Below are 27,731 nucleotides of genomic sequence, written 5' to 3'. Positions count from 1 at the left end.
CCAGCCCTGCCATGCACGCCTGCCCAATATGCAGCCATTTAAACTATCAGTTTGATCTTCATGTAGGCAATCCATGTTCACGTCCATTTCTTGTTTGCATAACTGTACAAACTATAACTATTACTTAATGCTGTTCTCTGTACATAAGAGCTGGAGTCAAATTTCTTGTTTGCAAACTAATTGGCTATTAACGCTGATTCTGATTTTGATTACTACAATGCTGACAATAAATTTCCAGCTAATAATAATAATAATAATAATAATAATAATAGTTTTATAATTTTACAAAATTTTGCTGATTATTGTGAACTACAAGATCATATTTTGACTATTAGATTAAACGTTTAGGTTTTGCTAAAACGTGCCATCCTTCTTCATATAGGCTAGTGATACATTTTTGTGTGATTTATTTCATTTTTCAGAGAGCAGGAACTGCTTCGAGGATTATTGTGAAAGTCCATACCGGAAGTTACTCTGTTTTCATTCCTGTTCGCTTTGTTACAAACTTTCTCCACCACCGAGTTCCCCGAGTCGAAGCCTGCCCGACGAGGGCAACAGGGAAGCGGCTCAACTTACTGGACAGCACTGCGGAGACTCGCTGACGTGGAAACATGGTAGGCGGAAATAAGAAACAAAATGCTTTATCATAACTTTGTTTGTTTATTGGTTTCCTTCCATGTGCCCCATGTGCGGACTATGACTATCTATAAACCACATTCCATTTGGAAACTCCATTCAAAACACAGTACACGTACACGCAGCCCCAACATAAATAAAGCGAAACAACAGTACATATTTTATGATCAACAAAGACCAGCACAGCAGCACAGAAAAAAAACATTTTTAATTCTACGTTGTATGAAAAAGTTGTTTTTATATTTGTTTAAATGTCTGATTTTGTACATCCCATTACAAGAAAACGAATAAAAAAGCCTACTACAGACACACCCCCAACCAGAAACGACATGCAACATTGTATTAAAAATGTTTCCTTGTTAACATATGTAAGTCAAGTATGAATTAAAAGGGCCTACAATGCCACAGTACTGGCTGCTTATTTAGTGTTTTTAGAATCGAATGGCAAAGAACGTCCGCCATTGTTTAGAGGAGCTGATTAGATGCAGGCTGATTAAAATATATAGTTTTAACCTTTAAACGCTGTTCGTTGCTACCCCGCTTTATGTTAAATTTGACCGGACAACTTTAACTGCTCTTATTTTGACATAAATAGGCCTACAAATAAAAATGACGAAAAGTATTTTTAATAGAACATTTATTGTTAAATGAACCCTTTAAGAACATTAACATCTGCAACGTGAGTGAGTGTGTGAGTGAGCAACATGTGAAGAGGAGGAGTAGGAGAATGTGAAAGAGATGGGTTCCTATAATTTACACAAGATTGATTCGTTTGGCAGGTGTGGTTCACATTGAGGGAGAAACACATTAGTTCAAGAAAACACTGCACTCCCATAATTCACTCTTAGCTATCTTGTGGAATGTATGATTCATGTGTAGAATGGGCACATAATCACAGGAGAGTTATAGGAGTGTATGTATAGAGATGTGTGTATGGATGGATGAAAATTATACTCTTTCCCATTCTTTTCCTATGTCAGTCATTTTTTACCCTAAACACAAAAAAAGTGTGACCAAGTTGAATAAAGTACTTGAATTTCAAAGAAAGTATTCACAATGAATTGTGTGTGTTCAAATGCCTTTTGTGAAGGATATCATGAGGTCTTCAGGCAATCTGATAAAAAATGCCATAATTATGGTACAGGGAATGTGTGAATCAGTCATTTTTGACCTAGGCACTGTTAGAAGGTTCATTCTTTTTCTCTTTTTTTTCTTATTTATATCACAGCCTCTGCGGTTGGACATCAAGCGAAAGCTGACCGCTCGGTCTGATCGGGTGAAGAGTGCAGATCTGCACCCCACTGAGCCCTGGATGGTGGCTAGCCTCTACAGCGGCACTGTGGTGGTCTGGAACCATGAGACACAGGTCCCTCAATCTCTTCTTTGATCAGTCACCCATTGGCTCATTGAGCTATTCCTTCACAATCACTCCATATTTTTTCATCCAAGCTTTTGATCATCCAATGGAAATGAAGTCTGTATAATGTTAATCTGGTTTGACTCGTGTGTGTGTGTGTGTGTGTGTGTGTGTGTGTGTGTGTGTAGATGATGGTGAAAACCTTTGAACTGTGTGACCTTCCTGTCCGAGTAGCCAAGTTCGTAGCCAGGAAACACTGGGTCATTGCTGGTGCTGTAAGTATTGTGACTCAACTGTAGCATTAATGTACTTTATGTATTCAAAAAACATTTAATTTCAGTTACCTTTCTTTTCAGCAGTGGTGAAAGATTCTTTCCTTAAGTAAAAGTACTAACACCACACTGTAAAAATACGTAATTAAAAGTCCTGTACTGAAAATGTTAGTTATGTAAAAGTATGTACAGTAAGTATCATCAGTAAAATAATAATAAAAGTAAAAGTTCTAAAGGCAGAAAAATCCTCACATTTTAGAAACTAGAAACAATCCAAACTGTTCTTTAAATTTCTAATCGGCGAATCATTTCAGCTGGATTTGTAGGCTGTTATATTGTTTGGTAGTTTAATTTTAAGAAAACATCAGATTTTATAAAGTACTTGTGTTTTGTGTGCAAAAAATCTTAACTTGTAAAGTAACTACTAACTAAAGACGAATGTAGTGGAGTAAAAAGGAAGAAAATGCTCTCTGAAATGTAGTAGAGTAGAAGTAGAAAGTGACATGAAAAGAAAAGACTCAAGTAAAGTACAAGTACCTCAAATGTGTACTTAGTTACAGTACTTGAGTAAATGTACTTAGTTACATTCCACCGCTGCTTTTCATTATGTTAATTTATAAGAAAATAGAAGTTTAACTGAACTGGTATTGAGCATAATCATAATCTCTTATCAGTAACTCATGTCCGTTCAATTTAGCTTTACTTTTCCTACTAGAATAGAGTCATTTTTTTAACTATCTTCGAATGTAAGAAGATAGTTGCAAATAATTATTGTTTACACTCAAATTGCTAGAAAGCTATTGAGCCACCAATCAAACCCAAGATATGTTACTGTAATCAAAATATGACATAAGGTTTCTGCTCTAGCTCTTTTTTTAACGTACGTGTCATTGTAATGTTTTTTATCATTGTTTACTACAGTATATTGTATGTGTATTCATTGTCGTTGCGAATATCATGCACATCGTTTTGTAAAACTAACAATACACTTGTGACAGCTTTAAGGTCCAACTTGTCTGTGGGTTTTTCTAACACTGAGTCAATACAACCCATCCACGGGTGTACTACAGTGCATTAAGCAGCGCTGCGTTGTTGCCATTCCTCTATAGAGGCAGTGACCCTAGCCAGATAAATCAGTGTTTTGTGTGTTGTTTAGGGCCAAATGCAATTGTCAATCTATCTGTCTGTCCCCAGGATGATATGCAGATCCGGGTGTTTAATTACAACACTCTGGAGCGAGTTCACATGTTTGAGGCTCACTCTGACTACATCCGCTGTATCGTTGTCCACCCTACACAGCCCTACATCCTCACCAGCAGTGGTAGGAAAGATCTACTTTAAAAAATGCTTTTTTTTAAACCAAATCTTTACGTGAGGGGTTCCAGCGTCCCCAACTGTAACTACAATACCACATATTCGGCATGTGTGTTTGTGTGTTGTCAGATGACATGTTGATCAAGCTGTGGGACTGGGACAGAAAATGGTCATGTGGTCAAGTGTTTGAGGGACACACTCACTACGTCATGCAGATTGTCATTAACCCCAAAGACAACAACCAGTTCGCCAGCGCCTCACTGGACCGAACTATTAAGGTACACGCACACATGCAAACGCTTGTAAGAACATACTAAAGAAATCCGCTTAAGGGCACAAACAGATAAAGGGGTGGTGAAATAGACAGAAAGGAGGACCGGGCAGTAACATTTCCTTTATAGCTAGATGTTACAGGGTTCATGGGGAATATTGTCTTAATTTCTTAAGTAACACTACCACTAACAACACCACTTCTGTGAGATAGAAGCTTTTCACTATTTAGAAAATAACACTGATGTACTGATACTTACAATACTCCACAAAGCATCCTTTCATCATTCTAATACTCATCAACTTGTCCTCAGTTGCTCACAGCATGTTTCTACTCTGCCTGCTGTAGGTGTGGCAGCTGGGATCCAAGACTCCCAACTTCACTCTGGAGGGCCATGAGAAGGGGGTGAACTGCATTGATTACTACAGCGGAGGAGACAAGCCCTACCTCATTTCAGGGGCTGATGACCGCCTGGTCAAGATCTGGGATTATCAGGTACCAAAGGAACAGTACAAGACTAAGTACTTTCAGCCTAAAGTTAATCCTCATAATGATTTTTTTCTCATCTCCCAGGCTTGCTCTAAGTACCCATCTGATTTATTTGTTTCATATGTAAACTGCCTATTCAATCTTTGTGCATCATCAATATGTATGTATATTACTAAACAAGTCACAGTCCTTTGTCTAAAGGACAATTCATTAATAATCTAATTAATAAATTAGAAAACAAAATTGAACTAATCATTCAGACAACACATTGAGCAAATGCACTTTTCTTCTTCCAGACGGAAAAACCATCTAGTTTTAACATCAAGTGGCAAAATACCAGATCTCAACTGGGCACATAAAGCTCTTCACTTTTTAGGTCATTATATACAACATCATTTTCAGAACCAATTCTTATGTTATTATCCTAAATGTACACTTTGATCTAACAGATACATGTTGATCTTTACATTGTAATGCTTCACCAAACCATGTGTTGATCCCAAACAAATATCTTTCTTGTCAACCCACTCACTTCCATAACTGAGCTGTGTATATTTTCCAGCGAGCCTCCCATGGTTCTCATTGCATATAAATGTAAGGACAGCAGAACTAGTAGGTGTAGTTGTCTCTAGTGAAAACAGGACAGGAATGCATTTCTAGGATGCAACGTTTTTAATTTTCAAAAATATTTTTTTTAGTAAGGTTTCATAATGTGTTATTCTGAAAGTTTATAATTGTTATGATTTGGTAAGCATGCATTACATATCTTGCATACACTTCGGTGTGGCAGATCGTAGTGCATATTATTCTTAATGTAAATTTTCAATGTTATATATTAACGTGCACTCAAGCAGTTTTCATATATAAAAAGCATAGTACAGTATTGTCGGTGACATTATGTGACAAGTGCATGTGCTATGTGTCTTTACCTACCAGAACAAAACCTGTGTTCAGACTCTGGAGGGTCACGCCCAGAATGTGACCTGTGTCAGTTTCCATCCTGAGCTGCCAATCATCCTCACAGGTTCTGAGGATGGTAGGTTGTGTATTTCAATGAAATATTTTTAAAGCTGCATAAAACACACCTGCCCAAAATCACCGTAGCATTTTGGTGCAATTTGACCCCATTGTTGTTTCCGTAGGCACTGTGCGAGTGTGGCACTCCAACACCTACCGGCTGGAAAACACTCTCAACTATAGCATGGAGAGGGTGTGGTGTATATGTGGCCAGCCTGGCTCCAACAGCGTGGCTCTGGGTTATGATGAAGGTAGCATCATCATCAAGGTATACTGTGTTGTTGCTGTTTAATACATAGCACTATCTTCAAAAAAGTTTAACTTTTTCATATATTTCTTCTTAAGCACTATACTTTACTGTTTTCCTTAATTCAACACGTAGAAGTCTTGAGTAACAAATGGCAAATTCTAACAAATAAAAAAGGTCATGGTTTTGGTAAACATGTAGGTGCAGACTGATATGAGCCACTTATCTCAGAAAACATACACATATTTTCTTTTATTATGCTGTGACTTTCTATCTCGTAACGAGGCCTAATCAATGGGCTCTTGGAAGCCATTATTTTGTCGATAGGGCCTTGAGGACAGCAGCTGGAAACCACTGACTGATGAGATAATGTCAATAATCACCTGTTAACAGAACATGTAACGTTCAATTTTAAACTGCAACACCACGTCAGGTAATCAAAACCCATGATTACCATGTAATAGACGACACAACCTGTCTTGCGTTGTATAATACGCCCTAATTTGGAATATATTATTTAGCAGATTGCATTGTGTAAGCCGGAGGTGTATTTGTTGACCTGCCCTACCTTTTCACCAACCCTGCCCCTCATCCTCCTGTTTCCTCTGCCTCTCTGTTGCAGCTGGGTCGGGAGGAGCCAGCCATGTCCATGGACTCCAGTGGGAAGATCATATGGGCTCACCACTCTGAAGTGCAGCAGGCCAACCTAAAGTCCATGGGGGAGACCATGGGTGAGGCTAGGGATGGAGAGAGGCTGCCCCTGGGTGTCAAAGACATGGGTAGCTGTGAGATCTTCCCCCAGACCATCCAACACAGCCCTAATGGGAGGTGAGTCAGTAGGGCAGTGGTGATGAGAGAGAGAGAGAGAGAGAGAAGTCCAGATCTGAGTAACATTACGGGTTATAGATTTCCTTTACCAAAATGTTCACTTTGTCCCCTGATACAGATTATTGGTCTGTGTTGATGTACTTTTGAGACTGTAGATGTCCCTATAACACTGTACATATTCATATACACCCACACTTACCAGAAGAATTGGAAAGGATAACAAGCTCTAGATAACGTGGCATTCCATAACTGAATACCACGATATCTGTGGTAGTACAGGCAAGTTTTTTTTTTAAGTGAGAATTGTGTGTATCATCAAAATATAATATATGATTAAAATATAATATACCCAGATTTGTATGTTTTGTGTATTATCAGATTTGTGGTGGTGTGTGGAGATGGGGAGTATATCATCTACACTGCCATGGCCCTGAGGAACAAGAGCTTTGGCTCAGCTCAAGAGTTTGTCTGGGCCCATGATTCTTCACAGTAAGTACCTAAAGGAATAGTTCGACATTTGGGGAAATACAGTTATTACTCTCTTGCCGAGAGTTAGATGCCAAGATTGATACCAGCATCTCTATATGAAGGCAGAGTGAGCAAGTGATTAGCTTTGCATAATGATGTTTTATTATTTTCATTTTGGACAGAGACAGGGTAGCTGTAAACCCTTGCTTCCAGTCTTTGTACTATGCTAAGCTAGGCTAATGTCTCTTGGCTTTAGCTTCATATTAGTTGTGTGGACATGAGGGTGGCATTGATTTAATAATTTTTCCCAAGATGTCAAACTTTTCCTGTCAAATATATGTAATAAAGTTATTAACTTCCCTCTTTGATGTTGTCCAGCACATTATTATTATTATTAATAAGTGTGTACATTATTTTCGTAGGTATGCCATAAGGGAAGGCAGCAATATGGTCCGAATATTTAAGAACTTCAAAGAGAAAAAGGCTTTTAAACCTGACTTAGGAACTGAAGGTGAGTTTCATTTCCTGTTTTGTCATTTGACACCACATGTTTTTGTGTGTGTGTGTGTGTGTGTGTAGATGCAGTATGTATATGGTGTGTGTAGGTCTAATGCTTGCTATCCTGTCCCACAGGGATCTTTGGTGGCTTCCTACTGGGCGTGAGGTCAAACAGTGGCTTGGCTTTCTACGACTGGGAGAGTGGTGAACTGATCCGCCGAATCGAGATCCAACCCAAACATGTGAGTCATATATTGTGACCGCTCTTACCAGGGATGGACCGATTATCAACCCTGGCTGATTATCAAGCTATATTTTGGCAGTTTTCACATTATCTGTATGAGCGTTTTATATGCCTTTTTAACTGATAAAGTTAATTCATTAAAGAGTGCGCTACTTTGGCTGCACTACTTCTCTGTGTCCGTCCCTCTACTGCTGGTTTCACTTACAACAACATCTCACTGTCTATTACTGTGTATTATGTTGAAAGATTATAAATTATTAAATTATTGTTTAAAGCTTTTAAACAAAGTTTTGTGCTGGAGTTTGTAACATTACCAAATCTTAATTTTGATTTAAAAAATTTAATTTTCACTGTTAATGCATAATGGTTATCGCTTACGTTAACTTCTAATAATCAGAATCAGTATCTTCTAGGTCAATCCCGAGCCGTCTGTCTATAATATCTTGTATTGCTGTCTTTAGATCTTCTGGTCCGACTCTGGGGAGCTTGTGTGTATCGGAACGGATGAGTCTTTCTTTGTGCTGCGCTACCTACCAGAGAAAGTGGCAGCGGCCCAGGAGTCCAAGGAAGAGATAACAGAAGATGGGATAGAAGGCGCCTTTGAGGTCAGTGACCTGTAGTAGTGTGTTTTCTGGACGAATAGACTGGGATGTCATTAACACAACATAATCTCCAGAAACACATGATGAAAATCCCCAAAATGTTAACTAGCTACTGCATGTAAAAAAATATCCAGCCTTTGGTGTTTTTTATTTTTGTTGTTAAAGCTTTTGGTGCGTAATGTTTTGATATCAATGAATGTCCATTACATTCAAGACGTTGCCAAATGAGTAGCTACAAAGCAAATAAAGACTGTCAGTCCCACACAACTCTATCTGTATTTCTCAGCATGGCTGTGTCCAGAAGATTGTGTTGTCGGTGACTTTCACGCACAGAAACTTGAGTGAAGATAAATACCTTTTTTCAAGTATTTTTTAAGTCCTCCTTGGCTACTAGCAACTAGGGGTGGGAAAAATAAGATGCATAGTGGTTCTCTCTAGAAGGATTCGATGCCCAATTCTGATAAGTTAATAATCAATAATAAAAAAAAAAGGCAAGAGTGAAAACACAAAAATGGCCTAAAGGATAAAAAATAAATACAACTTTGCATACATACACATGATCTAATAAGACATGTATAAAAAAATTACACGATCGTTGAAGGCTTGCATCATGTGGTGCAACAGTTTTGTTGTCATTACTTAGAATTCCTCATGGGGGCGACAGAAACTACGCACTATAGCTTTCAAATTAATCCTCCATCCCAGTTATAGTAATATTGTAGAGTCTACTGAGGAATTAAGTCTATTTTGTTGTTGATGAAGATTTAAGAATGGTTTAAAAAAAAAAAAAAAAAATCTTCTTTCTTGTTTCTTCCTGCTGACCAGGTGCTGGGGGAAGTTCCAGAGATAGTGAAGACTGGGGTTTGGGTTGGAGACTGCTTCATCTACACCAGCTCTCTCAACAGACTAAACTACTATGTTGGAGGAGAGATAATCACCATTGCTCACCTGGACAGGTACAATGCATGTTTACATGCCCATTTCAAATGTTGTATGTGTAGCTGTTATAAATATTTTTCTACCCAGTTGTGATTTGATGCCTGCTACATATCAAATTTTCTTTGGGATGATAAAGTTAAAGTTATTGCTGTTGCACTTTGGGATTGACCAATACTGTTTTTTCAAGGCAGATAAAAATATAGATAATTGGTATTTAATGAAACCATTAACTGATATTTGGAACCTAATTGCATTTACAGTTCAAATTAAAATCTTTAAATCAAAAAGAATGTTCCAAACTCCCACACAAAACTTTGTTTAAATGCTTTATGCATTTATTTAATGAACTACAAACACAGTAAAAGATGGTCAGAAAGTGTTGTGGGCGGGACATTAAGTCAGACTCAGTGGTGATTGGAAGCGAAGCAGAGGAACACACACAGAGCTGTAACCGAGCCAAGTAGCACACATTTGAATTAATTAACTTTATCGGTTAACTGGAACAGGATGCAGATAATCTGCAAACTGCCAAAAAATGCCAGGGTTGATAATTGTTCTATCCTAGTTGCACACTGCCATCACCCTCGTTACAGCCATGCTCCTGGCATGATGGGAAAATCTGCTTTACAGCTTTTAATCTCTCACTTGATGACACTTGATGTTTCATGTCGTCCACCTTTCTTTTGCTATCCAGTAAAATAGCGATGGACTAAATCTCAACGAAGTGCCTTTAAAACAGGTATTTCTCATGTGTAGGACCATGTATCTGCTGGGCTACATCCCCAAGGACGATCGTCTCTACCTCGGAGACAAGGAGCTGAATGTCATTAGCTACTTCCTGCTGCTGTCTGTGCTGGAGTACCAGACAGCTGTCATGAGGAGGGACTTCAGCACGGCCGACAAGGTTCTACCCACAATCCCCAAGGAGCAGAGGGCCAGGGTAGCCCACTTTTTGGAGAAACAGGTATATTTGACTTGCAATCTATGTGCAGCCGGATTTTTTTTCTTTCTGCTTGAACTGCCTATAAATTCAGGATTTGGCTACAGAGTGCATAATTTACAGAACATCAGGCAGCCAGATGGAGTAGAACCTCTGGGCAGAATTCTTGTGTTTTTCTTTTAAAATATTTATTAAGGGAATGGTTTTGCTTCTCGTGTAGTCTGCTTTAACACTCTCATATTCACATAGTTTCACATATCTTATCTTCCACTGTTGGCCACTTTTGGACAGAGCAGAATATTCAGAATAAAATATGTATTTAACTGTTTCTTTTCTTTTCTTGCGTTTAGGGCTTCAGACAGCAAGCCCTGGCTGTGACCACTGACCCAGAACACAAGTTTGAACTTGCCCTGCAACTGGGAGAACTCGAGATAGCCCACCAACTGGCCTCAGAGGCAGAGGTCAGAGCACAAATACACACAACACAAGACAAAAGCAGTCCCACATCCATACTACATAATAACTCAGTAAACTATCTTGAGATAACTTGAATTGAAATTGAATTGAAATAGATGGGCTCATGTATAATCAGTAATTTTTACTATATAGGTCTTACAGGGTGAGTCACAACCCTGGCCCGGCCTCCCATATTTAGTAGCTGCTTCAGAGTGTATTGTTGAGGTTCACGCTAATCCTCTTGTGATAATCCTCTCTCCTGTTTATTTGGCACCTTGGAATGGGGGGGCTCCAGTCAGAGCAGAAATGGAAGCAGCTGGCAGAGCTCGCTACTACAAAGTGCCAGTTTAGCTTGGCTCAGGAGTGTCTGCACCAAGCTCAGGATTATGGGGGATTATTGCTGTTGGCCACCGCCTCGGGCAACGCCAACATGGTGGGAAAATTGGCAGATGGGGCAGACAAGGATGGGAAGACCAACGTGGCCTTTCTCACCTACTTCATGCAGGGAAGGTGAGTGGAAATCCAGATTTTAATCAATTTTTATTGTATCACTTTAATTTGTTTTATTAATTTTGGCCAACGACCACTTTCTGTATTTGCCCAGATTGGACAAATGTCTGGAACTTCTCATCGAAACAGATCGGTTGCCAGAGGCAGCATTTCTGGCAAGAACATATCTGCCCAGCCATGTGTCAAGGTAAAGCTGTTTCTATTGAGTGCACAACATATGTGCCTGAAGTTTGTACTCCAGTGTGCTGACTGTGTCTGTGAGCATACATCAATCTATTCCATATCCAAATCACTTAAAAGATTATGCAATTCCTGAAAGTTTTTGATAATTGATGATATCTATATCTGTGTGTGTATATGTATATTATGCATCATTGGTGAGCCGTTTGCGCTTCCCTCCCTCCAGGGTGGTGAAGCTGTGGAAGGACAGCCTGTCCAAGGTTAACCAGAAGGCAGCAGATGCTCTGGCTGACCCCTCCCAGTATAGCAACCTGTTTCCTGGCCTCCAGCAAGCCCTGCTGGCTGAAGAGTACCTGAAGGAGACTCATGTCCCGGTCAGGCCTGCTGCAGAGTACCCACTCATCATGGTCAGTGGAAGTCCGAGAAAATCAACTTGAAAACTTTATTAGACGGAGGAGTGATTTTATCCTAAATGATGTACAGAACTTTTTAACCAGTTTTTTACTTTTCCAGTTTTTTAGTCAGTTGTTGAATTTGGATGTGTTCTCTCAAATGCTCTTTTGCTAATTTATTATTATTGAATCAACTGTCTATGCTGCGAGCATCATGTTTGATTCTCTATTCTTCAGCCGAATGAGGATCGCAATGTCCTAAAGGAATCTGCAGCTTTTGTGCCCAAAGGAGAGATCGCTAAGTCAGAGGTGAGGACCAGAACCTGCACCTCTACATCATTTCTGCTTTTACTGAACCTCTGACCAAAATTTTAAATATATTCTGTTAAATATATGCCGTTGCTGAATGAATATCTAAACGCCAAACAGCTATTGGAAGATTTATTTCTGCCTTCGATAGTGGCCTGTCTTTTAAAGGATAGGTTCACATCTTATTAAGTGTGTCTTATACAGTGGTATGATAGTGAAAGGCCTACATTGAAACAATTATTGGTCTTGTATTTTCTTGGTCTTGTCAATTGTATTTCTGCTTGATCTAAATACAGGAAGGGTTGAAGAGCATAAATGATATTGTCACAGTAGCAGCAGTGATGAAGGCTACGTCTGCTGAAACCCCAGTATTGGAGGAACCCATTCCAGTAAAAAAGGGGAATATTAATCCTGTCCCAGCAACTGAAAAAGAATCCATCCCAACCGCAGCATCCTCTCTGCCTCGCACGGTAACAGAAGAGCGTGCTGAAGCAAAGCAAAATAAATTGGTGTCTTTTGAGGTGGAAACCATTGCAAAATCAGAAGAGGCTTTAGTCTCTGTAAAGGAAGACATTTTGGAGTTCACCACCGATTTTGGTGCCGTAGAGCCAGAGATGGTTCAATCCACTCCCGTGGAAGCTGTCAGATCATCAGCCGAGACTGACGTCCAGGACGTTTCCCCAGCAGCTGATGCTGTGCCTGCTGCTTGTCTATCTGAAACATATCTAATCGAGACAAAATTCGAAAGCATCATGGCAACAGAAAAAACATCAAGTGAGACAGTGGCAACAAGAGATATAACAGAGGATGTCCAAGTGAGCACTGTTCTGATAGGTGATACAGATGTAAGAGAATCTATAGCAAATGAAGAAATGCCTGTGTATGAACTGGAAGAAGGTATCATCCCCTCAGCACCAACCAACATAGATACAGCAGCAGAAGGGACTCTCCTTACTACGGAACTTGTTGCAGAAACAGCAGCACCACCTGTAGAAGTAGAGGAGCTCATCTCCTTTGAAACCACAGCCAGTCCAGTGCTGGATCTGCCTGTTCCAGCCCAAACATTTCCAGATTTGGCCCTTGATCCACTACTAGATCCTCTCGAAGAGGCAGTCCCAGCACAAGAACCAGAACAAGAGGAACAAACCAAAGCACTCCCAGTAAAGTCTGAGGACAACCTGGACCTTGCTGTGCCTCCGCAGGCTGAGCCAGAGGTTTTATCCCCACTTGTAGCTCCTGTAGCAGAGGACGAGGCAGATCCTGAGGGAGCTGAGGAACCTGCAGAAGACCTCGAGGCAGAGATGAATGAGGTAAATATCAGGTTTTAATCTCACTAATGTACTAATATTGGCATGCTTCTCAATAAAATCCATCCAATTGTTGCCATGAATGTCATGTGTCCTTTAATACAATGCCTTTTGTGTCCTACACACACATTTGTTTTCTACCTGTAGATCCTGGATGATCTGGATCTAGACAATTTTGACCTAGAGGATATCGACACCACAGATATCAACCTGGATGAAGATTTTGAGTGAATGAGAGGAATCTTTTGGGAGTCAAACGTGTTTTTCCCAGTGACCAAAGAAAACCAAATTGCCCTTCAAGTTACATAAAAAGCATTTGCTTTCTTGGTTGTGGACTGACATGATATAATAAGAAGAACCTTGTCTGCCTTTTGTGGTACTGTAGAACCTTAAGTAAGGCCAAAATGAGCCTTGATTACCCATTCCGACATGTCCAGGCTGTATTTAAACTGATGAGACCAAACCAATGAGGTGGCCTTCTGTACTAAAGGGGAAATGGGAATAAGAAGTAGGTGTGTGTTTGGAAATATGGGATGTATTACAGCCAGTTAAAATATCTAGCTGTTGGTGTTTTTTGTTTTTTTTACATTTGCTCTTTCAACAATACTGCAACCATCATGACAGCTTGTCATTTCACATCACTAATTTAAATATCAGTTACAATAAAAATCCATATTTTAGGGGTAGAATTTTTTCATATCTCTGTGCCGTATACTTTACCAGCTGACTGTGTATGCACCAGCTTGTAATGAAGAATTAGTCAGTACCCGTTGTTCTTCAGATAGTTAAACACTACTGTTGATCAGTAGGTTATCCAAGCCGTTTAGGAGTTTTTCCAGTTGGGGTATTGCTTTTAGTATTAAAGTGAAATTTAACTATTCATTTCCTCTTACATTCCCTTTAGCTAATGAGAGCAGTATTCCTTAATTTCAATCCGGGAAAAGGCTGCCTGTGTCTAGATTCTTTTTTTTAAAGTATGCATGAAACAATGTAAACTCAAAAACCGCACAATTTACAGAATGTTTCTCTTATAAGTGCCTTATGTGTGGTTTTTCAAAGATTGTTCTCTTTTCTAAAAAAACCAAAACAAACAGATGGTGCTGTCTGACCAGACTTGAATGAAAAACAAGCTTCAAATCAATAAAGTCTTCGGTGTTATCCAGAACTTGAGTTATTTTACTCCAACATCTCACAAGTACAAAGATTTGTTTTAATATGTACATCCTCATTTGCCTTAACACATTAGGTTTTACTCAAAAGTCAAAATGTAATACACCGACAATATGAGAGTGTTTTATACAATTTCTATACTGATAAATGACTAATTGAAGGCTGTGAAGTGTGGAGCTTTTCCTTTCAGTCAAAGAGCACATATTACTTTTTGGCTCACACAGTGAAAGAAAGCTGTACTTTACATATGGAAGGCAGTTTTCAGTCCTAGTTCCTCTGGTTATGGGATGGGAACCATTCCTCATTGTGAAAAGGTTTGTATATTTCTATCTGAAAGTGAGCCAGTCAGGCAGCAGAGCTCTTAGCAGCCATCTGTTGATACGCCTGCAGGGCCAGCTCGATGTAGCCCGCCCTCTGGGACTCCTTTTGGGCATAGATCTAGAAGGACAAGGGTCAGAGGTCAGCAAAATTATTTTGAGGTTGGGGTTTTGCCAACAAAAAAAAGTACTATCACAGGTTTACTTAATTTGGTGGCAGACTAATAAAACACAGCTAGGTTTGTGCTCCACTATCAAGCATGACTAAATGAGAGGCCTTGTGTGATAGTGACAGCAGCAGACAGACACACACCCGTGTCTCCTGCCGCTAACCTTTCACATTAAATGGCTGTCATTCTCAATGTCCCTCCCCACTGCTTCAAGGCCTTGGGGCTGTGAGTGCTAATGAGACCTGATGTGTCCTGGGCTTGGCCCCACAGTTCCCACGCAGGAAACATTCCCAAACCCTTTCACATAGGAAACTTTAGATGAGAGGGCCTTCACTTGACCTCTGAAGAGCTACATTAACTCCTGATTTTACTCTAATACCTGAGGGACACAATTTATATTACCTGGGCAATTTCTGGATCAAATGACAATACATAATATACACATAGCAAAAGTGAATAGAAGTGTATTATAGAGCTGTGAGGCAGCAGATATTTCCAGTCAATCTTGAGTTGTTCTCACCTTTAGCAGGTCAGCGCCAGTGGCCTGCTGGCTGGCAGCTTCCTGTGCTGACTCGCTGTGGGGGTGGACCATGTGGAAAAGAGACACTAGGCTCACCGCATCTTGGAGCCTGGAAAAACACACACACGGACACACACACGGACACACACACGGACACACACACACAGAGAGAAGGCTTAGGTCACAGCTATTTGCCAGCATGTCCGGTAACCGCAAAAACAAACAGTCCCTCATACCTGTATTATCCATGCACACATTCAACACACACACACACACACAAACTCACAGCTCTTTCTTCAGCATGTCCACTATAAGCCCGTCCACCCTTCGAGCACTGAGCAGATACCAGGCCATGCCTCCAAAATGTCTGGTGGAGCGCAGCAGCTCATATGTGCCATGCTTGTCAAGGTCCTCATAGGTGGCTGTATGTACCTAGACACAAGAAACATAGAATTAACACGTTAACTAATGAATATTACTAATATTGTGACATTACAGTATTTTAGTTTCTATTTTACGTGGAGTATGCATTGGAGAGTGCCCATATTAAGCCCCTCTGAGTTTTTTTTCTTTCATCTCTCCATCACAACATTTATTGATTGTGTGTATATTAATGTGTAGTATTTGTATCTGTAAACCAATAAACAAAACTAAAGATCCTAAATTCACTAAACAGTCCAATGCCCTTCATATCATATTCATATACTTCCAATCCACACTCTTTTTCCATTTTACATGCCGTGTTAAGTGACCCAAAGAAAATATAGTACCGACTGTGGCAAAGTCATGGCTTATCAGGCTCTATATAGTCTGTGGCCTTCAGTGCAGTTGGTGATCAGGTCAAAATAACAGGAAAAGCAATGTCATCTTACCCTGATGTAGTCTGAGGAGTCTGGTTCAAATTGGACGAGACACAGGTCCAACACATCCTCATGACGGTCCTGGGAAAACACCATCTAATGGAGAGATGTTTAACTGGGTCAACAAATGTGAAAATGAAAGCTTCTATACACTCACCTGACACCCACACGGGTGTTTTCACTTATTTTGACTGATTGCCCGTTTTTGCAGGACTACGCTTTCACTATAAATTGATGAAACTAGCTATGGAAAGACAAAAGTGACACAATTTGCCTATATTTGAACAACAACATACCACTAAACATTGAAACACCGCTATCAGCTTTCAGTTTGTGAAAACCGCCTTATTCTCAGCACTTTTGAGAGGTGCGGCAAAACGCCGCATTTTTTGGCACAAAAAGAGCCGCTTTACATCGCCTCTCAAAGTCGTTGTAAAATGCGGCGTTTTGCCACACCTCTCAAAAGAGCTGAAAATAACAGAGGAACCAGAAGGGTCAAGAGCTTTATGACGCCACTGACAGGTGGCTTAACGAAACATTCTGTGTCATCTAAATAAAATGACAGATTTCTCTGAGTTTGAACATTGTTGGAAACATTTGGGGTATTGTAAGTAGACAACGCAACAAAATATATAACATAGATAAAGTCCTTTTCATACAAAATATTACATATTGTACTGTTAAGTGTTTGGACACCCTCATAAATCGTTGTCTGATATGTAAATCAATGTTTTCATTTATTCAGTTTTTATTTATTTTTTTATCCCTCGGGCAACAACTTTTTGGTGGAGTTACCACCCCCCCTGGTAAAAAATCCTATGGGAAACACTAACATCACCCAACTTCAGCCTGTGCACAGGTTCAGCCAACATAACAGAAAACACCTATGTGAGCGTTCAGGGCCCTGTGATCACTGATGATGAGCCAATGCTGGCTTCTAATGCAAATACAAAAAGGATACTAATGTATATATTTCAAATTACAGTAGAGAATTCAGAAAAAAAGTGCCCAACATAACAGACAGAAGAGTTATTCAAAGCTAATAGTTTGCTATTTACATCTTGAAACATTCATCAGATACAACAAGTGGATAACAGATACAATGTACCTGTAAACAGACCTAATAAGGTGTACCGGTCTTTAATATTTGAAGCCAATTGGCTTTGCAGATCAAATAGGCTTCTACAGCAGGAAAAAGGGGAAACTAAAAGTGGAGAGGAAAGAAAGAGGGTGTTGTTTGGGGAGACAGGCTAACACAAATTTAGTTGTTAAGAAATTAGTTTTTTAAATCCCCAAACATTGGAATCAGCATGAACTGCACACAACTGCTGGGCTCTATTTCTTCATAGTCATGTGTTGTAATCCAAGGAAAGACATTCATCTCAGATCTTAGTATGTAACATTGGTTGGGCTGAAAACGGCCCAGTTGTTATTTTATTGGCCCTTAACTACCCTGTGGATTTGGTTGATTGGTTGAGCGAACCACATACAGTGAGAGAAAAAAATTATTTGATTCCCTGCTGATTTTGTATGTTTTCCCCACAGTCTATAATTTTAATGGTAGATTTATTTGAACAGTGAGAGACAGAATAACAAGAAAAACCTGAAAAAAAAAACACATCCAAAATGTGTATTAAATGATTTGCATTTTAATAAGGGAAATAAGTATTTGACCCCCTCTCAATCAGAAAATCTCCTAATCTCAGTAGGTTACCTGTATAAAAGACACCTGTCCACAGAAGCAATTAATCAATTAATCATATTCCAAACAAGGGTTTTGCAACCAAGTACTAAGTCATGTTTTGCAGAGGGGTGAAATGCATATTTCCCTCATTAAAATGCAAATCAATTTATAACATCTTTCACATATGTTTTCTGGATTTGTTTGTTGTTATTCTATCTCTCTGGATACAATACAGCAGGTCTCATATTTCAGACATCGCAATGTTAGACATTCTTTGTTTGCTATTTCGTTACCAAATTCACTCCTGATACTTTTTATGCGAGAAATCAACTATATAAAGCTCAAATATTGGACATTTTACAAACATTGATTGCTAATTGCAAATTTGGTAAGACGTGTCCGACTTCAGGAGCTCCACACAATCTGACGAGACAGCGACAGCCCACTGCGCTACCCAGGGCAAAGTCACCATTTCTGGGTTACAGGACTACCGGGGCTCAGGGCTGTGCAAAGCTGGCTGCTGGAATAACTATAGTATATTTCCAGTTTAATTACAGCACTGATATCACAGCTACCCTAAGGTCTTACAAAGCTAACAATTTTGTCCAATTTCATGCATTTTTGTGAATTTGAAGGGATATCCTTAGCTGCTATGTAGGATCCAATTCAATCCTATGGGAAAAGATCGCAGCCAGCTAGCGACACTTTCGGCATACCTATAGTATATTTACAGTTTAATTTTGTCACTTACATCAGCTACAGCTACCCTACGGTCTTACAAAGCTTAGCTAACACTTTTGTCTGATTTTAATTTAATACATTTTTGTAAAATTTCAGATGTGTTCTTTGGAGGAGGCTAGCTAGCTCTGATTGATAAAGCTACATCCAGCTTACTGCGGGCACTATCATTGAGACTTTGTTTAAATAACTCAACACACATATCCATTACAAGATTAACTGGTACCTGTGGTAAGAGATTGCGGGCGTAACAAGCTAGCTGACCACACACACACACACACACACACACACACACATTTATAGAATGTATTTATACATAGAATGTATAAATTTGTGAGCTCTGCGTGACCTGCGTAAATGTTAGGGCATAACAAAGACTAGTGACAAGAGCCAAATAAGGAGGAGCCACATAATTGACGTCAACTATGAGCTTTGTTGAGATCTGCCCATTTTCAGAGGCAGTTTCAATTTGTGAGATTTGAAAATGACAGGTGTCACTGAGATTTTTAGGTTCTATGTATGTCCTACTTACCCTCCAAACTGTGACAAGGTAAAATTGGTTGTGCATTCTATCACCTCTTTATAAGATCATTAGACATTTCCTACCTTGAGGTTCTCCTCCTTGAAGATGAGAGGTGCACAGAGTTTGCGTCCGTCCTTGGGGAAGTAAACCTGAATGAGCCGGTCTCTCTCCTCCCATTTTGCCTTTCTAAGTGTCCCGTTGGGCTCACGTACAACAATGAACCTCTCCTGGGGTGAAACAAAGCATGGAAAGTGTATATGAAATACATTTAAGCAATGTCAAAGTCCAGAGTCCATTAAAGAACAACATTTAGCTTTGTCAATCAAAATTTAAATCTTTATTATATCAAAAAGTAGAAAAAAGCTATTACATTTTGCATGAAACACAAAAAATGTCCTACATTTGACATCAATGCCAAAAAAGCACCTAAAGAGATTTTCCAATTTAAAACAGTTTTCTTTTGTGATAGCAGCCTAAAATTAGCCCCCAACTGACTACGAAACTCAACAAGCGTATTTACAGTATTATACAGTTATTTGAGCAAATACACATCTTTCTAAGTCAGTCTTCTTCAGCCAACATTTGTAAGACATTCAATCTGTCCTGGGCTTACTATGTTCATGCTGTCAAACCTACATTAACTCATTAATTGTACGCTAGCATACTTCAATAAATCACCCATCCAAGCTCGTTACACACATGGACACACAAAAACACCATGCGGCTACCCTGTGTGGGATGTTGTAGGTGATGTCCGTGAAGACGTATTTGGCTGTGTCCATGCCATCCAGGATCTTGTCTTCAGACAGCACATCGTTAATGGGCTTCCTCTCTGGGAGAACGGGAGGCATCTGCAGCAACTTCTTAGCCTGTTCTGTGGCTAACTCCGTTGCCTGGAAACACACACGAGTGGCTGGATTAGGCCTGTGTTAATTTAACATGTGTGCACAGGGGGCATTATGGTTTATTTAAAGGGCACCTGCGCCAGTTGCTCATCAGTCATGAGTTTATATGTGGGAGGCTTCAGCTCCTGCTTAATGGGTCGGAACACTTTCTGCAGGTCCAGGCCTGTTATCCTGGTGAGGATGTCCTGCACAGTTGGATCTGTGAACTGGATTTTTGTTTTGTCTAAGAGAGCTGGAGAAAAGGTTACACAAGTTAATACCTTGCACAAACTGTACGCCATAAATGTTGCCTCTCTAGCTAATTTCAAATTGCTTTACATTGTTTAACATTACTGTAGAATCCACAGTGTTGTGGTCACGACTGGAATGTAACAATAACGTTAGCTTTTTAGCTTTACAAAAGATCTATGTTTTCTTCTTCTAATTTGTAGTAAAAGAAAAACAGACCAGACTTAACAAATTGGCATATTTGACTGTGAAGTTAGGTGCCTTCCATATAGAAAAAAAATGTAGCTATTATAATGGTTTAGGACCTTCCAAATGCAGCTATCCCCTCTTCAAACGAGATGCAATTTGTCCAACAAGCTACAACTCATGTGATTGAAACTCAACTTTCATCATTGTTCCGACCGACGTTTCTGCCATCTCTCCTAAATTAACGTTGATATCGAATGGCTGTGCTAATGCTGTTGTCTGCAAGCGCTAGGAAACACTAATATTATATTTAACTAGCTACAAAATTGCTACCACTTCATTAAATACAATGCCGAATTTATAGAAACACTCTTTTTGTTTGTGCAATATACGTAACATTCTTCTACACAGTCTGTACCTTTGCAAAAAGCTACAGCAATCTTAAACTAGCCGATTTGTTAGGCGAGTTTGACACCCGCACTGAAAGTAGTGAGGCTAACGAAACATGCTACAAGGTCAGTGTTATAGTTAAGAAACAATGGAAATGCAATGATATTCATTGTATTTTAACATACCGTTATCTTGTGTTCCGCTACAAAGAGTCCTGACGCTACATCTGACCAGTATTTGCTTGCTCTTTTGAACATTTTTCACCCGAGAGTAGGTACGAAATAAGCACCGTGCTGTACCGAGCGCCGCCATGTTTGTTATTACCTCATCAAGGCGGCCTGACCTTTCACATTTCTGTTAAACCGCCTAGCGACGGGAGATGTAGTGTGGTTTGGTTTTGTGTATTCATAGGCTACACATTTCATTTGTTTATTTTTCTTTCCCATGGTCTATCATGGACCATTTCATCAACAGTGTAATAGACAAAACAAGCAGACCAAAGCTAGAAGAAACAGACTTTGGGTTTTCAGGGCTGCTGTGTATTTTTTATATCTGTGGCCCTACAAGCAAAGGAAAGGGACCTTAGCAATCGTCTTATGTAGTAGCCTACACGATTAGAAAAATGATCAGACAAACATGTAAAACACCACAAAACAACAGTAACTCTAAAATAACAATAAAAGGTAATTTAAAAAGTAGGTATACTAGGTATTCCATTTGTGTGATTATGATTCTGTTTTGGGTAAAATTGATGTAGCTCCTGGGTAATCTATACTCACTTAAATTGAAATAATATAGTAAAACAATACAAAGACAAGACTTAAGGATAGTAGGCCTAAACATTTAGAATAGGCTACTATTTTGATCACCAGATGGCACTATACTCCCAAATATCTTGAAAACCTGCTATGTCTGCTCAAGATCACCAGTATGGCCTCTTACTCCTGCTCCCAATGAGGACAGATAAAGATATAAATTCATACGTATTGTATATCTAACTGCCTCTTTTGTCTATCTCCTTTGTGGCTGGATTTGGTGTAGCCTACACACATTCCTAACTTGTCATTACAATGTGTTCTTCAATTGGCTGATAACTATGAAAATATGTCTGGCCGATAAGAACCGTTCTAAATTAAACACTCCACTTATGAAGAGAAACACTCAAAGAAATGTACATACTCTATCAAAACAGTTCTATTTTCCCACTTATCTGTTTGAAGTAAATGATGTACCGAAATTATGTAGTACTTTTTACCACTAATCCATGACCGTAGCGACTAGTAGGCCTAGATAAATGCTTATTGTATTGGATACAATTACGGTAATAGATGTTTCATTAATTATAAAATAAAAAGTAATGTTTTCAAATATTAAAGCATAATAATAAACAAAGACATACATTTTGTGTTTATGTACAAAAGGTACATTATCAACATGCTGCATTACTACATTTGTTCATCTCTGAAGTGTTGCTTGCTCTGGTTCAACTTTAAAACTGACACACATTCTGATATTTTGTCACAGTGCAATTTAATTGAAACAGATACAAATCTCTATGTCTTTCTGCAGCGCTTTAGGTGGACCAAAAAGTCCCTGAACAGTAGAAATATTGCACACCAGGATGTGTAGCTTTGGAGTCATTTGTGCTTTCAAAGCTTTAGTAATGAGTCAGTCATTGATGCATACAATCAAAACACGTGTTAGCACATCCAACCTTGACTAAAAACCAAGTGAAGTCCAACAGCAAACGCTGTTGGGAAAATATTAAGAAATGCTAAGAATGACCAAGCCCTACAGGAAGTATTTAGCTTAGATTTAGCTGCGTTCATTAAACACGCCAGCCAGCACTTTCATCTCAACTGCATTTCAACAACTGTAAATTCAAACCATTGTTGATTTTAAAATAATTTGGCTTTAAGTATTAAAAAAAAAAAATCATCACACTACTTTTATGACAACACATTACTCTAAACACACTCCGGTATAGCATGATATTAATGAGTATTTTTTTCCATTAGAATTTAAACCATTACTTCTGTTTTCAGTACTACTTAGAGAAACTTGTGGTGAAATTATATAATTCATTACTATTACTGTAATACCCTTTGATGCAGAAATTTACAAGAGTATAAATACTACTACAATATCCTTCAATTATTCTAACCTGTTGTAAATGATTACAGTGGAAGAGACAAAAAATATACTAGAAAGTAAAAGGGATTTTTGTGTGGCCTTGCATGTTCAGTACAGTTATTAGGAGCTAAAGGATTCTTCTAGTAGTATTGTATATTATTGTCAATTTTTATGCAATATTATATACCTTACTATCAACAAGTCCCTTGAAAAGACTAAAACCAACAATCAACAGTACGGAATTGACTTCCCCGGACTGTCTGTAGCTCTGTGTCCCAAGAACATTAGTTCCCACTGAGGATGTAAAAATATGGTGGTTTACTTAAACTAATGTTTTATTGATTGTTTTTAATTTCTGTACTTGATGTAAGGTTACCTTGAGTGTCATGCAACATGCCATTCAATCAAATTTATTTTTACTGTATTATACACTTTAAAAAGATAACGTTTGTGCTGGGAACTGTAGTTTTTAGCAAACAGTTCCCATTTGCTATTTTCAGTAGTGTATTTGCTGGGCTAGTGAGTCTTTACAGCAACAGGGCAGTGTATGTGAGAAGAGACCGTGTGTGTGTGTGTGTGTGTGTGTGTGTTTTTTCACAGTAATGAGGGAACGGGTCCGCCAGTGAAACAGAGTGGCTCAAACTGACAATAAGGAAAATATATACCACCAGACTTATCCTTTAAGGACACAAGGTGTGCATGAAGACAAGCACTCAAAGGTAGATTTGGGTCACATCACTTTCTGGTTATATGTCTTGCTCTCTCCATCTCCCTTGACACACAAAGTACAATAGTAATCACAAGCCCCCATCATGCCACCACTATCCACAAACCCCAAAAGCAGCCGCCACCACACAACCCTAGAGATCATTAATAAAACCTCATGTGCCATGCACAAACCCTCCCTCTAGGATCTTGTTTCCCCTCTCCCCAAGCCTACTCCCTCCTCCAGGCCCTGACTCCCCCACTAATCTGCAGTAGGATTTAGATATTAGGCAGACAGATGGAGGTGTGGCTCAGTCGGTAATGAGGTGAGCAGTGGCAGCGAGTCCGGAGGCCCAGACACTGGCAAAACGATGTGTGGATTGAGCTGTAAGAGGCCCCTACACAACCAGATGTACACAGCTGTCACACTGCTGACAGAAACTAATCCTGTGACCCTAGCCCACTGCCAGAGAGAGAGAGAGAGAGAGAGAGAGAGAGAGTAAGAATTAGAAGATCTCCTGTGCAGGTTTAAATAACCCTAAGTAGTTTCCAATAAGAAAAAGTAAATCTATCTATCTGTCTATCTATCTATCTGTCTATCTATCTATCTATCTATCTATCTATCTATCTATCTATCTATCTATCTATCTATCTATCTATCTATCCATCTATCTACCTATCTATCTATATGTTTTTGCAGGAGTGGGAGCATGAACCTTCAGTGTAACTCTAAGTGATCCTAAAGTGGCACTTAGCTTCATCTCCCAGGTATGAAATGTGAAATGCTCGCTGTTAAATTGGAATTTCCGTTCACCCCCTGAACTGAGATTGAGTTGACCCTAAAGTAAAAGGTATTCAGTGGTTCCACATGGACATGCCAGCTTTTGCATACACCCGCTCACACACACACTGCATAAAATAATGTCTCTTACTATATACTCAATTTATTTAGTGTCATATTCAGACAGAAAAATTATATTTCATTCTGCAAGTGGCAGACATAATACCAATTTTCATTGCAGTTGTATGTGTTTTTCACTATCTTTAAAACAGGGCTGAATAATTAAAACAAATACCGTATGAGAATTTTTTGTTTCTTGTTTTACTACATTACGGCAATAGTTACCATAGGTTTGCTACAATTGTTTATGCAAATATCACCATCATATAAGAAATGATGCAGTTATAGATGAAAATGCCCATCACTAAAAAGTCATTTAAATTAGCACAGCTCAACTAGTTTCGATATCAAAATATAACTTACATGCATAAATAATAATAACAATGATTATAATAATCAAAAACATAACATTTAATAAGAAAAAAACTCTGTAAAGTTACAATTTTTAAGTGTATTTTGAAGCCAATACTTTGCATCCAGTACTAATACAGTAACGTAAGCCTAAATATCATTCTGAATACGGGGATTTTACTTGTAATTGATTATTTTGAAATAATATATTTTTATTTATTTTATCGTTTCTTTTGCTTAAAAAATAGGAGTACTTCTTCCATGACTGCTCCTACGACACAGTCAATAGATTAAGTGCAAAAGTGTGTTTCAGTGTGACTGGGAGCCACTGGAAGCTGAGAGGTGAAACCTGAGTGTAGAAGAGGGACTGAATGTGAGAGGGTGGGGGTGGTGGGAGATCATGGAAAGGGGATGCAGGGGGTGTGAAGGGAGGTGGGTGGGTGGGTGAGCGTAAGTGGTAGGGGTTGGCGGTGGTGGCACACTCTGGGAGTGACTCTCTGCATATGTTTATTAAGGTTTTTGCAAAGTGGACAGAAAACGGGTTCAGACCAGGGTGAAACGGAAAAGGTGTGTGTGTGTCTGTGCGTGTGTGTGTGTGTCTGTGTGTGTTTGCATGCGAGAGTGCGTGCGTGCTCAAACAACATGTTGAACTCCGAAAAGGGATGATGAAACAAACTTCCTTTTCAACTTTTGGCTTATTGTTTCTGTTTCCGATATATGGGATTTATGAAGTGATGGAAAAACAAATATGTGTGTCTTTGTTACTATTTTGCAAACAATGTGCATTTGGCAGTTCATTTCAAAGCTAAAAAATGTTCTCAATTAATAATTATTTCATTCTTGCAGAATTATGCTTTTATTGTTGGCTTTATTTTTTTATAGCTCACAGTCCCCACTGATGTTCGTGTAAAACTTGTAATGGTAAAAGTAAAGGCTTCTTGTTTGGTATTTATATCTGACCTGATGTAAAAATACTTCTTGTATGTAGAAATAGTATTGCCACACACTAGGATTGCACATTTGATAGAGGTGACAAAATACAGAAATTACCACTCATTTCACCAATTGAGAAATTATTATACAAAATATGTATATTTTGTTTATATCTACAAAATATGTATTATATATTATATGTGTGTGTGTTTGTGTATGTGTGTGAGTGTGTGTGTGTGTGTGCCAAAAATTAATAATTCACAGACAAAGAAATTGCAGTTACCCTACATAGTGACATTATGGCTTCGGCACTATGTTTCGGGGCAAATTAGGCCTCAAGGAGGTCAATTTCCCTGTTAGACGTCTTATGATCAAACTGCTAGAAAAGTCCAATAAAAGAATTCTTGATAGAAATATTGCCTTTGGTGTGGGAGATCTGGGTTTACTTCCCACTGTGATACATCAACCAATGTGTCCCTGAGCAAGACACTTAACCCATAGTTGATCCACAGGTTTGCGACCTCTGACATACTGTGTTTATAGCAATAGTAAATTACTTTGGACAAAAGTTATTGTAAAATGTGCCGAAATGCAATGAAAATACATTGCATTTAGTTGGAGTCTCCAAAACAATAATGTGTCATGTAATCAGTTCAAAATTATATTAATTAGCAATTATTGAGCCGTCAAGTATCAAGCTATTGAAATAACGTTACCAATGTCTTTGAGCTGTTGAGGAAGACCTGGGCTGACAAGAGGAACTTTAATGCTGTCTGATGAAGCCCGTCAAAGAATTTAAAGATTGTGTGTGTGTGTGTGTGTGTGTATGTGTGTGTGTGTGTGTGTGTGTGCGTGTGTGTGTGTGCGTGTGTGTGTGTGTGAGAGAGATGTTGTGGCTTGGGAGTGGGCACTCAAGGCCAGTCTTATACTTATCCTCCTTCTCACAGTCTTTGAAGAGGAATGAGGATGGGAGAGAGGGCACATAGAAGGCCAGAGGACACACAGCGATAGGAGAAGTGAGGGGGAGACAGAGGGAGGAGAGGAGAGGAGGGGAGGGGAGGAAGGGAGGGAGGGAAGGGGGCAGAGGGCACAGTGACATTACCTCCTCAAGTCTACACAACCTCCATCTGAGGCTGATTTAATAATTTAGAGAGTGAGAGACTCCAATAAAAGGAGAAAGTGTGCGGTACAGTAAAAGAGGAGACGACATAATTACAGTGAAGTGTTTATGTAATTTTAAACTAGATGTTTAGTTTTTTTGAAAAGCAAGTTAAAAACTCCCTTATTTAGAATCTCACCATTGTGGACTTATGATTTAGGCTTAAGTGTAGCACATTACTGTAAGTAAAAATGGGGAATAAAATGGAATAAAAAAGAAACAATGTTTATGTATATTTGAAAGTGACAGTAGAGACACAGACGGGAAATGAGAAAAGAGAAAGAGATGTGTATAAGATGCAATAAAGGTCCTATTGTAAACAAAAAGGGGACACAAATTATGTATATATATTTTTTTAAATTTTGGATGGAATATGACTGCCTGACTTTGACAAGAGAAAATAAAAAAAAGCATCAGGCAGTGTAAACAGGGTATATCTGTGTTGTTGGAGAGTTTTCAGAAGCCCCTCCTCATATCAGCCTAACACAGAGTGGACTTAACTGTAGAGGGGAGAGATGCTGGGGTTATTCCTTATCACGGAGCAGATCAGTGTGTGTGTGTGTGTGTGTGTGTGTGTGTGTG

At 39.0% G+C, this 27,731-nt stretch overlaps 2 protein-coding genes across 2 annotated transcripts; one reads left to right on the top strand and one right to left on the bottom strand.

The window, feature by feature from the left end:
- The first annotated feature begins 488 nt into the window (after window positions 1-488).
- Window positions 489-14,262, top strand: LOC117941911 (coatomer subunit beta'-like). Its single transcript, XM_034867135.1, has 22 exons — window positions 489-614; window positions 1,865-2,002; window positions 2,182-2,268; window positions 3,460-3,586; window positions 3,709-3,857; window positions 4,199-4,345; window positions 5,276-5,375; window positions 5,482-5,624; window positions 6,226-6,431; window positions 6,810-6,920; window positions 7,322-7,410; window positions 7,533-7,639; window positions 8,103-8,246; window positions 9,069-9,199; window positions 9,939-10,146; window positions 10,473-10,583; window positions 10,874-11,088; window positions 11,183-11,275; window positions 11,495-11,675; window positions 11,898-11,969; window positions 12,266-13,279; window positions 13,424-14,262. Exons 1-22 carry the CDS (start codon window positions 612-614, stop codon window positions 13,505-13,507), a joined length of 3,660 nt encoding a protein of 1,219 aa, XP_034723026.1. The 5' UTR covers window positions 489-611; the 3' UTR covers window positions 13,508-14,262.
- A 107-nt stretch (window positions 14,263-14,369) lies between these two features.
- mrps22 (mitochondrial ribosomal protein S22) lies at window positions 14,370-21,316 on the bottom strand. The gene is made up of 8 exons (XM_034867136.1): window positions 21,153-21,316; window positions 20,238-20,395; window positions 19,987-20,151; window positions 19,342-19,485; window positions 16,326-16,409; window positions 15,740-15,885; window positions 15,454-15,562; window positions 14,370-14,884 (listed from the first exon to the last, which is right to left on the bottom strand). The coding sequence occupies exons 1-8, from the start codon at window positions 21,277-21,279 to the stop codon at window positions 14,792-14,794; spliced, it is 1,026 nt and encodes a 341-aa protein (XP_034723027.1). The 5' UTR covers window positions 21,280-21,316; the 3' UTR covers window positions 14,370-14,791.
- Window positions 21,317-27,731: the final 6,415 nt, after the last annotated feature.

Source organism: Etheostoma cragini, chromosome 3, assembly GCF_013103735.1.
Source record: "Etheostoma cragini isolate CJK2018 chromosome 3, CSU_Ecrag_1.0, whole genome shotgun sequence".
NCBI classification, from domain to species: domain Eukaryota; kingdom Metazoa; phylum Chordata; class Actinopteri; order Perciformes; family Percidae; genus Etheostoma; species Etheostoma cragini.
This window is presented reverse-complemented; position numbering and strand designations above follow the sequence as displayed.

Coding starts and splice junctions, on each gene's coding strand:
- LOC117941911 (XM_034867135.1), top strand. Junction 7,411..7,532: donor ACCTGACTTAGGAACTGAAG/GTGAGTTTCATT, acceptor CCTGTCCCACAG/GGATCTTTGGTGGCTTCCTA. Junction 11,676..11,897: donor CAGAGTACCCACTCATCATG/GTCAGTGGAAGT, acceptor TCTATTCTTCAG/CCGAATGAGGATCGCAATGT.
- mrps22 (XM_034867136.1), bottom strand. CDS start 21,279: ATGGCGGCGCTCGGTACAGCACGGTGCTTATTTCGTACCTACTCTCGG. Junction 19,486..19,986: donor CCTACAACATCCCACACAGG/GTAGCCGCATGG, acceptor GTTTCACCCCAG/GAGAGGTTCATTGTTGTACG. Junction 14,885..15,453: donor CTGGCGCTGACCTGCTAAAG/GTGAGAACAACT, acceptor TTGTCCTTCTAG/ATCTATGCCCAAAAGGAGTC.